The sequence below is a fragment of the Schistocerca serialis genome, chromosome 1, assembly GCF_023864345.2.
Source record: "Schistocerca serialis cubense isolate TAMUIC-IGC-003099 chromosome 1, iqSchSeri2.2, whole genome shotgun sequence".
NCBI classification, from domain to species: Eukaryota; Metazoa; Arthropoda; class Insecta; order Orthoptera; family Acrididae; genus Schistocerca; species Schistocerca serialis.
Genome location: NC_064638.1, coordinates 1,010,289,902 through 1,010,306,368, shown reverse-complemented (window position 1 = coordinate 1,010,306,368; position 16,467 = coordinate 1,010,289,902). Strand labels below are relative to the sequence as shown.

Here is a 16,467-nt window from a genome sequence, read left to right as displayed (position 1 = left end):
AGTTATCTCAGTTTGGACAAGTGGGATACAATGTGACAGTGTGTGTCAGGATAGGTGAAGTCGAGCTGATTCAGTTTGTTGTATGAATGCATGTTGAAGTCACGAGGAATTGGATCACGTGAAAACTATTGTCAAGTGGTTTGGATGGTATGTCTATGGTGGTGCTGAGTGTCACATTTTTCACTGTGCAATCGTAAATATGTCAAGACCACAGTTCGATGACAGTGTATTTGTAATAAGCTGTAGTGTTTTTTGCTTATGAGCATTTTCCATTTCTTGGGATCAATATAATAGTCGTAGTTATGTGTGGTTGTCTTGTCTGTAGGGGCGTGTTGGTAATGGTAGCTTATATACAATTATAATGCTTCAGTTACTTGTCCTGGCTTGTTTTAATATGCCCCTGTAAAGTTATTAATGGATAGAAGCTGGATTTGTTCTTTGTTTGGTGCCCACTTGTAAAGTTAATCGTGGGTAGTAACATGTGGTCATTTTATTTTGGAGCACTTTTGTATAATCATTCTGGGCCGAAGAAAGTTGGTTTGATTTATATTCAGTTAGCGGAAAAACATTTTGGTCAAAAGTGCAGAGCAAAAAGACAACATGAAACGAGGAATTTGAGCGTAGGAACCGCGGGTTGCAGATGAACGTTTGCTACACTATGCCAGCATGAAAACAGCTGTCACTTTGAACATTTGCTACGACATACTTACGTTAAGTGGTGGCAAGTCTGATTTAGTTTGACCTTTTTGGACATACGTAAGCATGAAACATGGACATGTGATTGTTTTGTCTTGTAATGAAGTGCTGTACGATATGTCAGTGTAAGGTATGATTTAAACTTTTCTTCTGCCGGCCGGAGTGGCCGAGCGGTTCTAGGCTCTACAGTCAGGAACCGTGCGACCGCTGCGGTCACAGGTTCGAATCCTGCCTCGGGCATGGATGTGTGTGATGTCCTTAAGTTAGTTAGGTTTAAGTAGTTCTAAGTTCTAGGGGACTGATGACCTCAGAAGTTAAGTCCCATAGTGCTCAGAGCCATTTGAACCATTTTAAACTTTTGTTGTTCTTATTGTGACGATTGATTAGTCCAATCATTTTGACTGAGTATACATTGTCTGTGAATTACATTTTGTTCTGAGAGAAGAGGTCCACATGTTAGGTTAAATCGCGTTCATCTAGCGCCAAACTATGCACCTGCGACCTCCAGTTTCCATTTGTACGCCAGTTCCTTTCTATGGTGTTATCTTTCTGCACTACACTTTTGTTCAAATTGTTTTTCTTCACCCTGTATAATTGATGGATGTATTTTAGTTATTATTTTGATATCTTGTATCATTATACTCCTGAAATTTTCCTTCTTGAAACTGAAATGCTCTGTGTTGTAGTATATTGTTTAATAAAAGAGATATTAATTGTAAGTCCAGGTTTGTACTGCGCCCAGCAGAGCGCCACTCCACCAAAATCCCGCGCATTAGACTGCATCGGGCAATAAGCTATTTTTTAAAGAGTTTTTGACTTCGGTAGTAATTGCTCCTATCGATCCTTTCAAATAATAAATAGAGTCCAGTCGTTGGTATCATGCCACTGATCCCAGTGTTAGGCAGAATTACAAAACAAACGATAATAATTTGTGAGTTGTTTATTATCTCTCTGTTTAGTGCATTCTGAACATTATACATGAATTATGATTACGTGATGTGTGATGAACATTGTGGAGTTGAGTTGCTGGCAGCTGCGGCTGGCCCGGAGCTCAGCCACCGATGTCTGAATGGTCGGAATAAATAGGCAGGAGCAGAGGACGGAGAGGCGAGGGGCCCTCAGTGGAGCGGCAGCTGCTCGTGCAGGTAGGTGCAGGGCCCTCCCTCAGCGAAGTCCTGCACGGTGTGGCCCTCGCCGCTCAGCACCCACTTGGTGGTGAGCAGGCCCTCCACGCCGACGGGGCCGCGCGCGTGGATGCGCGCCGTGCTGATTCCCACCTCGGCCCCTGCGGAACAGTGACGGAGCACGTCAGCAACGGCACCAGGTCGTGTAGTCCAAAGACGATTGGTTCAGGGACGGGCAGAGCGCAAGTAAAACGTAAATAAATGTAATGTATTGCGCAAAAATGGTAATGGGATTTATTCTGGTTTTTCTTTTTTTTTTGGGTCATCAGTCTTCTCCTTGATAAAGGAGGCACATTCATGAAAAACATACACTATGTACGAGGATAATCCCAAAATTAAGGTATCTTTTTTTATAAGTACATAGGCGTGCCTATTTCTACAATGGTTTACATCAGTTTACAGCGTGTACATTTAGCTATTTTTCGACATAATCACCATTTCTGTCGATTCATTTTTGTAGACGCTGTGGCAGTTTTTGTATGCCCATGTGCCGGCCAGTGTGGGCGAGCTGTTCTAGGTGCTTCAGTCTGGAACCGCGCCACCGTTACGGTCGCAGGTTCGAATCCTGCCTGGGCATGGATGTGTGTGATGTCCTTAGGTGAGTTAGGTTTAAGTAGTTCTGAGTTATAGGGGACTGATGACCTCAGATGTTAAGTCCCATACTGCTCAGAGCCATTTTTGTATGCCCATGTCAAACCAGCTCTCCGCCATGCTGTTCAGAAAGTTATGAACCTTTTCTTTCACCTCGTCGTCCGGCCAAATCTTCATTTAACCTAGGGAACAGGTGATAGTCACTGGGTGCCAAGTCAGGACTATAGGGTCGGTGGGTGATTACGTTCCACTGAAACTGTTGCAGGAGAGCAACGGTTTGCCGAGCGATGTGTGGGCGAGTGTGGTCATGGAGAATGTGTATGCCCTTGCTCAACATTCCTCTTCTCCGGTTCTGAATTGCCCGTTTGAGCTTTTTCAGAGTCTCACAGTACCTGCCAGCGTTAATTGTGGTCCCAGCGATTCAGCTCCGACGACGAGGTGTAAGAAGAGGTTCATAACTTTCTGAACAGCATGGCGGCGAGCTTGTGTAACGTGGACATACAAAAACTGCCACAGCGTCCACAAAAATGCGTCGACAGGAATGGTGATTATGTCGAAAAATAGCTAAATGTTCAAGCTGTAAACTGATGAAAACCGCTGCAGAAATAAATCTATGTACTTATAAAAAATAGGAGGCCTTACTTTTGGGACTACCCTCGTAAAAGGTGACCTGAATCCACGAACTTTTTTTTTTGTGCAATTGGAAAATTTTACTTTAAAAATGTATGTACCTTTTTCTCACAAACTATTCAAGATATTCCTACACAGTTTTCTCAGTTTTATCTCTTTTCATATAGTAAGCTTACTCATGAGTTTATTTTGAATATATCGAACAGGAGAATCTTAATAATTTTTTAATTATATTACTGTATGTGTAATATAAAATTAATGCAAAATTCAAAGCACTTTGCCCCATATCTCAGCTTACACTTAGAACTTGAAAATTTGCTCTTGAGACAGCATTTATTGGGTTTGTAGAAATAGGTTTGCAAAATTTCAAATTCCAGCCTTCATAGATTCTGAAAATAAGGTACATAAAGTTTAAAAAACGTAACATTCAAGAAATGCAACTTAAAGTGCAAAGTAACGTTTTTTCTTATGTCATCTCTTCAGGAGGCCTCAGATTTATACTCAGGGTTCTCTTCAACGTTTATCTTCTGGTTTCTTGTTTTCTCCCACCTTTCCTTTACCAGAAAGCAGAGAAGCGCTGTTAATCTATTTTTCTCAATGGGTCTTCAGTAAGATTTCCTATCTTAAAGGTCATTCTCTCTAATATCCTCAACTCAACCCCCCACCCCCAGCCCCTACCCGCTGTGTTCCCATCATTAAATACAACAACTGCATCGTAACGTGCAATTCTGACAACTGCAACAGATGAAAATGTGATTTTACGTCATAGTTTCCATATGAGTGAATTTAGAGACTAATTTGGATTCTGGATTTTACCACGAACACACATTTTTAGAAGTTTAGTATCGACCAGAAACGTGTAAGTGGGCTTGACAACATCTAGGTTACAATTTGGAAATATCTCCCTGTGTATAATAGTGTTGTTACTGCTCTGAGCCTGTGGATACTGAAGTGTTGCTTCAAAAATCGGGCGTGGCAGGAAGATTACGTCACGCATTTAACTACTTTTCAGGCACTTCTGGTGCGATTTCGTCATTCAAACTTTGGGAAATTATTGTCTACTAGTTCTGCTAATGCGAATTGAACCTCCTCGTATCTGATATCAGTCCACCTAATTTTCAAAATCCTTCAGTAGCACCACAACTCAAACGCTTCAGTTCTCTTTCTCGGGTTTTCCCAAAGTCCACGATTTACTTCCGTACAAAGCTGTGCTCCTAACGTACATTCCCAGAAATTGATTGTTCTACGTTAGGCCTGTAATTGATACTTGGGCAGAGGTCCCAGCTTTTCCTGTTCTCGTCTTCTGTCTCTCTGCATCTCCATACATACTCTACAAGGCACCTTGTGGTCCATAGCGGACAGTATCTCGTACCACTGCCAACCATTTCCTTTCGTGTTCCACTTGCAAGCTGAGCGAGGGAAAAGCATCCATGTATACGCCTCCGTACGAACTCAGATTTTATCGTCATGGACCTTATGCGAAATGTACATTGGTTGCAGTAGAATAGTTCTGCAATCAGCTTCAAATGTCGGCTGTCTGTATTTTCTGAACGGTGTTTCGCTTGAAGAACTTCGTTTTCCCACCGGGGGTTCTCATCTGGTTTCACGAAAGATCTCCGTAATACTTGCGTTTTGATCTAACCTACCGGTGAGAAATCTAGCAGCCCGCTTCGGAATTGCTTCGACCTTTGGGAATCCCAAGCACTTGAGCAGTACTCAAGAATAGGTCGCACTAGTGTTCTTTAAGCTTTTTCCTTTACAGATGAACTACGCTTTCCTAAGACTCCCTCAATAAACCGAAGTCAACCATTCGACTTCTGTGCTACCGTCCATACGTGTTCGTTGCATTTCATATCACTTTGCAACGTTAGATTTGCAACGTTAGGCCTAGATATTTAGTCGATGTGACTGTGTTAAGCAGCACGCTGTTAATAGTACATTCGATAATTGAAGGATTATTTTCCTATTCATCTGAATTAATTTACATTTTTCTTCATTTAAAACAATCTGACATCACGTCACACCAACTAAAAATATTGTCTAAGTTATCTTGCCCCCTAATTTGATGACGACACCCTCCCGCACACCACATCCTCCCCAGTAAACAGCTACAGGCTGCTGTCAGAAAACAACAGCGTGTCTACAGGTATTACACTTCGCTGGAGCACTCCTACCCTTGACTCTGACGAACATTCGCCGTCGAGGACAACGTACTGGATTACGTTACTTAAGCAGTCTTATCTGAGTAGTCTCTAACTTAATTGGGAACCTATTCCGTGTGCTCGAACCTTCGTTAACTGAATGCAATGGGACACCGTGTCAAACGCATTCCCAAAGTTTCGGAATATGGAATCGGCCTGGTGCCTGCCATGGTTCACGACATTTCATGTGAGAAAAGGGCAAGCTGAGTTTGCTATGGGTGACGTTTTTTTGTTAAAAAAAATTCGTGGTGATTTTTGGACAGGAGCTTTTCTGTCCAAAGGAAATTTATTATAATCGAAATGAGACCACGTTCAAGAATTCTGTAGCAAACCGATGTTAAGCGTATTGGTCTGTAATTATGCGGGTCTGTTCTTTTACACTTCTTGTGTACAGGAGCCACCTGCGATTTTTCCGTCTCTTGAGATTTTGCGCTGGAGAGAGTTTCGTGATAAATAAAGGTAAGTATGGGTCAGTTCAGTATAGTATTCTCTGTAAAATCGAACTGGGACTTATTTGCTTTTAACTCTTTCAGCTGCTTCTCTAAGTCAGGGAAGCCTGTTATTATGTCTCTTATATGTGACTCTGTGAGATAGTGAAACGACGGTTGTACCATTCTCCTACGTGAATGACTGGCGTTTGCTTTTGGTTCCTTCTGTTTTCACACGAGACTGATGGACGAGTGACTGGGCAGAAGCTTTCGAACCACTTACTGCTTCTGCGTAGACTCTCTCTCCGACCACACAGACCTTGTAAGGCCCATCTCACCGACCGACCGCCGTGTCATCCTCAGACCATTAGCGTCACTGGATAGGGATATGGAACGGCGTGTGGCCAGTACATCGCTCTCCCGGACGGTGTCAGTTTTCGTGAGCAGAGCCATTACTTCTCAGTAAGGACTGAGTGCACCCCGCATGGCAGACCCGGACGGCCACCCATCCAAGTGCTAGCCAAGACCAACAGCGTTTAACACCGGTGATATAATGGGAACCGGTGTTACCTCTGCGACAAGGCCGTTGACGCCACTGCGTAGGATCTGAATTTTCTCGATTTTTCGGCAAAATTTCTCTTTAAGGCATGACGGAGGAAGCTGTTGTATGCTTCGGGTGTCGATCTTTTTACAGATGGACGTACTTATACTAACTTCGTCCTGGCGACATTTGCACGTTCTTTTTCGAACCGGGAGTGCAACAGTTTCTGCTTCATCAGAATTTTCAGTCAATTTAAACTTTGTCCATAATTCCTCTACATCCATCATACTGGACTCAAATGGTGTCAATACATTGTGTAACTCTGATACCAACAACCGCTTCTCTACTTTTTCTAGTACATATACTTTTATAGCCTTCTTGTTGGATTTATAAAGTTGAGTAACGATCGTCGCTACGGTATCTTGATCTCTAATCCAGTCTCTACACTGACACTGCCTGTTTGTAGCTGAATAGCCTAAAATATTTCCATTGCATGTGACCTGTCGAGGCTGTAAAGGCAGCATTCGGGAAACGTGTTCAGAACCACCTCACAAGACTGTCTGTCCGTACCACTTGCAATGAATCCACAGACGTCCACGCCTACTCTCGATAGGTTTAAGTCGCCTCCAGCTAATATGCATGATATGGGTATTTCCGCGCTACTGAATCATTCTTTGAATCATTTTGCTACCGTCACGGAGGAAACTTCTCTTGATTAACTTGAATTCACCTACTCCTTTCACACGAGTCGAGATAACTTCACACTTATACTCAATTTCGACCTCGACAGACACACTATTTAATTCGACTGCAATGAGCATTTCCCCTTCCATTGCGTCTAATCTATCATTTCGGTATACGTTCCATGCTTCGTTAAATATTTTCGAGCTTTCTATTCCACGTTTCAGCCAGCCCTCGTTTCCGAGAATAATGTGAGTGTGACAACTTTCATGGACCGCAGAGAATTGAGGAACTTTGCTACGTATACTTCGATAACTTACTGTTAAAACTTTGACAGTTTAAAAGTGTTTACTCTGGTACTCTGCTACCCGACCAGTTGCTTCCTTTGTATAGTGGTCTCCTGACTTACCAATGGTGGAGTCCTACAGTTCTCCATCTTACAGCGCAGGTGCAGAAAGCTACCGCCTAACCGGTCACAGACACTGAGGAGTCTTTGACTGAGAGGATCAGGTGTTATTTTTCTCCCAAGGTAGCAGAATTCCGTCACTTTGCTTAATTCCTGGCCTCCAAATCTGATGTTTGCTTTCTACTATCATTTCTGCTACCGCTCATCACTTTCGTCTTTTTTCAGCTTACTCGCCATGCATGGTATGGCTCATTATGCTTTTCATTTCATTCAGTACATGTTTCTAAGGCTTTCTACAAAAGAAGACGACATTAATCCAAACACTTATCTTCAGTCTTATGAAGTGGAAATGTACGGAGCAAGCTGGGTTTCACACATTCACTACTTGCTGAATCCCTGCTGCTTCTCAGAGATCAGCTCTGCTTCCAACAACTCAGCTTTTCCCATCAGAGTACATGATCTATAATTCCACAACAACTTGATATCAGTGAGTTGGGACTGAACCTCTAACAAACTGTCATACGGCCGGTACCTTTTTCCAATGACGTGGAACTTTCCAGTGTCCCTCTGTCCTACGATAAATTGTCTCTAAACGAGTTACCAGTACTTCCGCATGCTCCCTGTTCAATCTATTGGACTCCAATACGCGCAGTATCTTACATCGTTAAATTATTTTTCGATTCTGCACTCTCTTAATTTTGACTGTCCTTTTTCCTCATTTGAATCACAATGGAAAGTAGGAACTGAGCTATGGTCTTCCTTACGAAAACAGTTATGAAGAAAGTGATTTCTCAGTATTTTTTTTTGTAATATTAATCGTTTGTATCATTATTCTAGGTCAAATGTGGGCTACGCTTATTAGTTAATGTTTGTTGGTTTATGGCATTGCAACATTTATTATCAGTACTCTGCGAACACATCCTAGGGAAAGTGTATTACTTTTAAATATATTAAAGCGAAAGAAATAACTGGAACACATCGTTTGGAGAAAATAGCAAACAGAACAGGTAAAAATTTAAAAAAGCATCAAAATATATACTTGAAGGGCCGAAGAAACTGGTATAGGCATGTTGTTGTTGTGGTCTTCAGTCCGGAGACTGGTTTGATGCAGCCCTCCATGCTACTCTACCCTGTGCACGCTTCTTCATCTCCCAGTACCTACTGCAACCTACATCCTTCTGAATCTGCTTAGTGTATTCATCTCTTGGTCTCCCTCTACTACCCTCCACGCTGCCCTCCAATGCTAAATTTGTGATCCCTTGATGCCTCAGAACATGTCCTACCAACCGATCCCTTCTTCTAGTCAAGGTGTACCACAAACTTCTCTTCTCCCCAATCCTATTCAATACATCCTCATTAGTTATGTGATCTACCCACCCAATCTTCAACATTCTTCTGTAGCACCACATTTCGAAAGCTTCTATTCTCTTCTTGTCCAAACTATTTATCGTCCACGTTTCAATTCCATACATGGCCACACTCAATACAAATACTTTCAGAAACGACTTCCTGACACTTAAATCTATACTCGATGTTAACAAATTTCTCTTCTTCAGAAACGCTTTCCTTGCCATTCCCAGTCTACATTTTATATCCACTCTACTTCGCCCATCATCAGTTATTTTGCTCCCCAAATAGCAAAACTCCTTTACTACTTTAAGTGTCTCATTTCCTAATCTAATTCCCTCAGCATCACCCGACTTAATTCGACTACATTCCATGATCCTCGTTTTGCTTTTGTTGACGTTCATCTTATATCCTCCTCTCAAGACACTGTCCATGGTATAGGCATGCGTATTCAAATACAGAGATATGTAAACAGGTAGAATACGTCGCTGTGGTCGGCAATGCCTCTATAAGACAACAAGTGGCTGGCGCAGTTGTTAGATCGTTTACTGTTGCTACAGTGGCAGGTTATCAAGGTTTAAGTGAGTTTGAGCGTGGTGTTATAGTTGGCGCACGAGCGGTGGGGCACAGCATTTCCGAGGTAGCGATGAAGTGGGGATTTTCCCGTATGACCATTTCACGAGCGTACCGTGAATATCAGGAATCAGGTGAAACATCAAATGTCCGACATCACTGTGGCCGAAAAAGATCCTGCAAGAACGGGACCAATGACGACAAGAGAATCGTTCAACGTGACATAAGTGCAACCCTTCCGCAAATTGCTACAGATTTCAATGCTGGGCCATCAACAAGTGTCAACGTGCGAACCATTCGACGAAGCATAATCGAAATGGGTTTTCGGAGCCAGAGGCCCCTCGTGTACTCTTGATGACTGCACGACACAAAGCTTTACGCCTCACCTGGGTCCATCAGTATCGACTTTGGACTGTTGATGACTGGAAACATGTTGCCTGGTCGGACTAGTCTCGTTTCAAATTGTATTGAGTGGATGGACTTGTACCCTCAGGAATCCATGGACCCTGCATGTCAGCAGGGCACTGTTCATTCTAGTGGAAGCTCTGTAATAGTATGGGGCGTGTGTAGTTGGAGTGATATGGGACCCCTGATGCGTCTAGAAATGAATCTGACAGGTGACACGTAGGTAAGCATCTTGTCTAATCTCCTGCATCCATTCATGTCCATTTTGCATTCTGACGGGCAATTCCAGCAGGACAATGAGACATCTCACATGTCCAGAATTGCTACACAGTGGCTCTTCTTAGATTAAACACTTCCGCTGGCCACCAAACTTCCCAGGCATGATCATCATTGAGCATATCTAGGATGCCTTGCAACGTGCTGTTCAGAAGACTCTTACTGGCTTATGGGCAGCCCTACAGAATTCATGGTGCCAGTTCCCTCCAACACTACTTCAGACATTACTCGAGTCCACGCCACTTCGTGTTGTGGCACTTCTGCGTTTTCACGGGGGCAGGTGTACCAGTTTCTTTGGCTCTTCAGTTTAGAATCACAAATAGATAAAATAGAAAACAACGCTAAATTTAAATGTATTGGAGAAACCGTGTAATTGGGTAAACTAAAAGATACACAACTGATATAAGAATTAATAAAATGGAAAGAGCTCACGTTTTAACTAAAACAATTACAAGAAATTCGTCACTAGAAATAAAAAAAGAAAAACAAAAACATTCCACCACAAGGGTAAGGCCACAATGTTATTGTGCGTGCACTTGATTAAGACTGGCCTACAAACTGGATGGACGTGAAATACGAATAATGAGGAAAATGTGTCAGCACAAACAGATGACTGTCGGAAAATGAACAGCATCAAAGAGTTTTACCAATATATACGAAATTTTGGCATAACGAGAATCAATCTGCTTTGTACATCTCTACCGTAGGAAAGACGACGAGCTAACAAAACGAATACTGCTTCATTCCTTGAAAAGAAGTCATTTATAACTCGGGTCACAGAAATGAAATGAAACAATGCCAAATGATCGGAAACAACAAATAGAAACTTCGTCAGATCAACACTTTAGGACCAAAAGGTAAACAAAAGTATAAGCAAGGGAAACAATATGGATGATAGAAGGAAAAAAAGATGAAAGGATGCGAAAAAAAGGAAGTAACCAGGAAAGTAGAAGAACCGAAATTATTACGTTATTCCGTTTGGGCGAAACGATTTAAATAAATGAAAGGGGAAGCAGCCCTGCAAGAGTGCCTTTTGACTAACAAAGAAAATTGTATCTGATAAAGATGTTATCCATTCACAAAATGAAAAACACAACACAGAACACTCGCGCAAATGTGAAATGCCGTCGTGAGTTACCGTGCCCCTATTCGTGTTTCCAGGAAACGGATTACACGAACGTGTCTTTGGCCGATGCATAGTTGGAAACGTGCTTTTTGAGTAGTCTCGCAGGATGTAGGAAGGTAGAATGGTTTCCAAGGGTATAACAAGATGGGCGTATTAACGTGACCCGCATCTGGCACAGAGATGATGAAAAGCGGACACAGAGAGCACCTAGATCCGTTCTTCTGAACTCCAAGCTATCGCAAATTTCAAAGTGGGACATCTCTGTCTTTCATCTTGTCGTCAATAGCTGACACCATTCCACATTATCAGTTCATCCATCCCTAGAAATTGCTGGTGCGGAATCTGTTTTCGCCGACTGCACGCTCAATTTGGTTCCATGAAATTGTAGATAAGTATCTACTCACTCGGTGAAGCCGTGTTACTTATTTATGCGAATCTTGAATTAGCAGGGAAAGGAATTAAATCTGTCTACAGGTAATTTACGACTGTTTTTCCATGTTATCTCCTTCACATACCCGTACCATCCATAAGGGGTGTCTTACTCAACCAATATATTTTTCTAGACTGTATTTTAATATGTACCATGTTTGGCTGCAATTGAACCAGGCGTTCCAGACGTATAATTGCGTGACACCCACTCCCTTCCCTTACTGCCACTCACTACCATCTGTAGGAGTGATAGTGGCGTTATAGTACCGCAGTGTTTTTTCTTGATATTAAGGTAGGTGTGTACTAAGTTTGCACTGAATTGACCCAAGCGTTTTAAACGTAGGTCTATGCTTTACATGTCACCCGTTCCAACCGCCACCCCCACCCCCCACCCGAATCAGCCCAGACCTCTTCCGTCTTTTGGATTCGGCACTAATGTTGTCCTCTTTCGATTATTTTTAATGTCGTTGTCCTGTCAATCCCATGCCACCCCTAAAAGTGCAAGCAGTGTGCTACTCGAATAGTATACTGCCCATAAAGTAAGAAACAGGTGCTCCAACTTTGATTGAAATCACTCCAGGTAGTATTGATTTTTGATTGTGTGCAACTACTTTGTCAACCCCGGCCCCACAAGTAGGGGCTTGGGCTCTCTTACCTAGACAGTCTGTTGATACTAAGTCCTGTGTGTACCAAGATTGGCTGAAATTTCTCTAGGCTTTCCAGCTCTATGCTGGAACATCCACTCTCACTTGAGCATCCATTTTTAAATACGAGGGTCATTCGACAAAAGAGTTCCAAAAATTTGTTTAGAACCGTTAATATACAGGGCTTTCAGAAACAGTCTGAAAAGATTATAAGGCTGTTGCAGGATAGGTTCCGCTGAAAAATAATTGTTCAGAAAAGAATTCGATACGTTGAGCCGTTTCCGAGACAATTAGCAGTGAAGTTAGCCAATCGGGCCGTTGCGCGGACAAATTCAAGCCGCTCACCAATACAGTTGGTGCTAGCTGTTGTTGTAGCGTAGATGACAGCGTTCTAGACAGTTCAGCCTTTGGCTCGGGTTCGTCCTTTACTACCTCCCCACGTCCAATTTTTGTACCGCTCTCTTTTTCGGTTTTAAAAAGCCAAACGAAGAACACGTTTGACGACACCGTATCTGGCAGACCGTTGGTATCTGCATGTGCAACGACCTGATTTGCTAACTTCAATACGAAAGAACTCGGAAACGGAGCGAAGTATCGAATTTTTTGGTTAGTAATTATTTCTCAGCACAACCTACCCTGCAACACCCTTGCAAGCTTTCCGATCTGTTCCTGACTACCCAGTACATAGCTGCTTCAAATTTTAGGTTTTTCTGTACGTGTACAGAGTTTTGGCCGATTCCGACAGATGACATAGCCATAGTGAACGGTCAAAATGGCGGATTCACAAGTTACTGATTACAAGCGAAACACTGTAATGAAATTCTTGTTGGTACAAAAAGAAATTTTTCTGAACGTCCATAGACGTTTATTTGCAATATGTGGTAGTGTTACAGTTGACAGGTGTATTGTTGGGTGATCAATAAAGAGAGTTAAAGTTACAGGAAGCGCTGAAACTTTTTCCCATGTTCGACCACGTTGGGGCACCCACTCACAGCGACTGCTCCCGACTTAGTGTACCGTACGGATGCTGTTGTCTTCACAGACCGGTACATCACAACTTGAGAATTGGCCCCACAGATATTGGTGAGCATTTGGAGAAGCTTGTAGGGTGACGGAGACTTGTTTAAAGCTGTGCTTAAGATTGGTTACACGAATGCTCACAACAGACAGCAAAATTCCATCTGAACTAAAATGGTTCTGAGCACTATGGGACTTAACATCTATGGTCATCAGTCCACTAGAACTTAGAACTACTTAAACCTAACTAACCTAAGGACATCACACAACACCCAGTCATCACGAGGCAGAGAAAGTCCCTGACCCCGCCGGGAATCGAACCCGGGAACCCGGGCGTGGGAAGCGACAACGCTACCGCACGACCACGAGCTGCGGACCCATCTGAACTGATGGAGCAGTCTGAGACTAGTGAAGAGACCTTCGTGTCGCAGGTCACCACAGAGGTCAAAACCTGGTTGCCTCACACTGAGCCATAAACGAATAAGGTAATCGCTGGAGTGGCTCCACCTGCTATCACCCTAAATAAGAAATTCAAGGCAGTTCCCTCTGCTGGCGAAGACATGACAGTCTTTCAGAGTGGTGATGGCATGCATCCGTTGCCAAAAGGTCAACCATGACTTCAGAGGCATATGTGAGGACTGAAAATACTTAAGAACAGTCTCCGAGCTCTTCAGTCTGACAAGAATAAAAAAAGAAATAAAAAATGACAACGCACGCCCACACGTTTCGGAACCCAAGAACACATAAGCAAACTGGGTCGGACATGACTGCCTCTTACATCCTATAGCCCATACCTGACGCCCCCAGACTTCCGTCTGTTTAGGCCCTTTGAGGATTCTCTAGACGGGACACACATTTAAGATGAGGAGAGCGTAATTCATGCACTGAAAAGATGTCTACGAGCACAGGAAAATAGCTTTTCACCAACAGAGAGTACATGCTCTAACACACCTCTGGCGTAAGGTCACAGAATGTGATGGGGACTATGTAGCACAATACTGTCGCCAAGCTCTGGCTCTTCGAATAAGTGCATTCTGAGAAAAAAGCTTGTGGGGAATTATTTACTATTTAGTTCAAATGGTTCAAATGGCTCTGAGCACTATGGGACTTAACAGCTATTGTCATCAGTCCCCTAACTACTTAAACCTAACTAACCTAAGGACATCACACAACACCCAGTCATCACGATACTATTTAGTTACACGAATTTATGAACAGATGACAGCAGATTTTAGAGGGCAGTGCGAAAGCATGTAGGTGCACCAGTGTTTCCAGTTCGATGTAGTAATATCCTGTGGTATAGGAAAACGTTTCCGAGGATCGTTTGATCAGTCTACTAAATTTCCATGAAAGAATGGAACATTTTTGTTGCAACTTCATGTCTGGTAAGCTTGATTATTCCAACGATCGTACAAAGAACTTCAACAATGCACAGCGTACAGTTTGTTGTTGACAGCATATGAACTGATTAGTGTGTTAGTGAGATCTAAAATGGAGAACACCGAGTTTTGTGCTGTTATTAAACATTATCGTTTGATGGGTTAGACTGCTGCACAGATCAAAACAGAATTGGATGAAGTTTAGGCGGACTCTGCATCATCACAATTTGCTTTAATAAGTTTAAACATGGTCGGACAACCACAAATGACGAAGTGAACTTCGGCCGTTCAGTTGAGGCCACTACAATGGAAACCATTGACAAAATCCGTAATATGGTGATGCAAGACCGCCGAATAAAAATGAATGAGATTTGATGGGACTGTAGGCGTTCCAACAGAGCGAATGCATGAGATCCGGCACGAACAATAGGCTATGAGGACGCTGTGTGCGAGGTGGGCGCCATAATTGCTCACAGTCGACCAAAGGCGCATCCGGCAAAACATTTCAAAACAATACCTGGTGATAGTTAACCGCAGTTCGCAAGAATTTTGAGCCAATTTGTGACTGTTGATGAAACCTGGATCTATCATTACACACCATAGTCAAAACCGCACTTAAAATAATGGACAAAGGTTGGTGGAAGCGCGCCGAAGAAGACAAAGACCATTTCGTCATATGGTAAGATGACGACCACTGTTTCTTTCGGATGGCCAAAGACTAATACTCATAATTCACGTGGGAAAAGGCAGAACCATAACACGATCCTATTATGTTTCATTGTTGGATCATTTGAGAGTTACGTTAGCTGAAAAAAGACCGAAATTGACATGCCAAAGTGTGTTCTTTCACGAGGGTAATGCACCATACCACATAACAGCCATAACAAAGGCAAAAGTGCATGAACTGGGCTTCGAATCGGTTGTTCATCCGCCATATTCACCAGATTTAGCCAAAAGTGACTTCTTCTTCTCTCTAATTTGAAACTTAGGCTTACGGAAAAGAAATTGTCATCAAATGAGGAAGTGATGTTTCTAATCAGCGAGTATTTTTTAGAGTTTAACAGAACATACTTTTTACGATGGGATTAAAAAGCTGGAGGATCGCTGGAGCAAATGTATTTCTCTCAATGGAGACTATGCTGAGAGGTAAGGTGCGTTGTTTAAGAAACAAAAATTTTTTTTTTTGCTTTCTTACCTGACTTATTAAACCATGCTCGTAAACCGCGTGTTTTGTCGTAATTAGCCAGAAGGACAGGCGTCAGTCAATTATAGGAGAAATTTTACGCAGAACCAGAGCGTAATTCCAACACTGTACACTCAAACTGCGAAAGTGTTGAATGGCATGACACTCAGAGGAAAGAAGCATCTATTCACTTGCATAATTCTTGTACAACCTCATGAATCTATTCTCTGAGTAACACGGTCGTCAACCATAATTATGCTTTTGACACGTCGCCTTTCTTTCAGTAATGACCTCATTGATTTGCGTAAGGGCACCGGACATAGTCTGTAAGTTAAATTTGAACCTTTCCAGACCCCTTCCTCACGGGAAAAAGTATACATAGAAGTACGGAGAAGTTAATTCTAGTCCATCAGCTCGTGGTCGACGCCACTACAACAGCGAGGCTCTACGAAACTTAGTGTACGACCAAAAACATCAAACTGCCAGGTGGCCTGCAAATTTGCGAGGACGCAGGTTTGGCTTGCATCCACATTCGTGTTGGGAGCCGTCCATGCAAAACCGTCCGCGCGCCGCCGGTAAGTTATTCTGACGCGGCGGACGGCGACTTCCTGCCCCCTCCCCTATCTCACCCCGCACCAAGCGTTCGTCGTTTTGGCTGCCAGCCAGATCTGGTTCCATTGTCCCGGTGGTTTCCGCCGCCTAATGCTGCCAGTTCCTCGTGTTCTCGAAC

The 16,467-nt window shown here is 42.9% G+C and overlaps 1 protein-coding gene across 1 annotated transcript in view; it reads right to left on the bottom strand.

Moving 5' to 3' along the window:
* Nucleotides 1-1,621: 1,621 nt before the first annotated feature.
* Nucleotides 1,622-16,467, bottom strand: part of LOC126413343 (delta-1-pyrroline-5-carboxylate synthase) — a 204,982-nt gene continuing 190,136 nt past the window's right edge. The window contains exon 15 of the mRNA XM_050083259.1: nucleotides 1,622-1,981. Coding sequence (XP_049939216.1) covers nucleotides 1,815-1,981 — 167 coding nt within the window. The 3' untranslated portion in view covers nucleotides 1,622-1,814. The remainder of the gene's footprint in view (nucleotides 1,982-16,467) is intronic.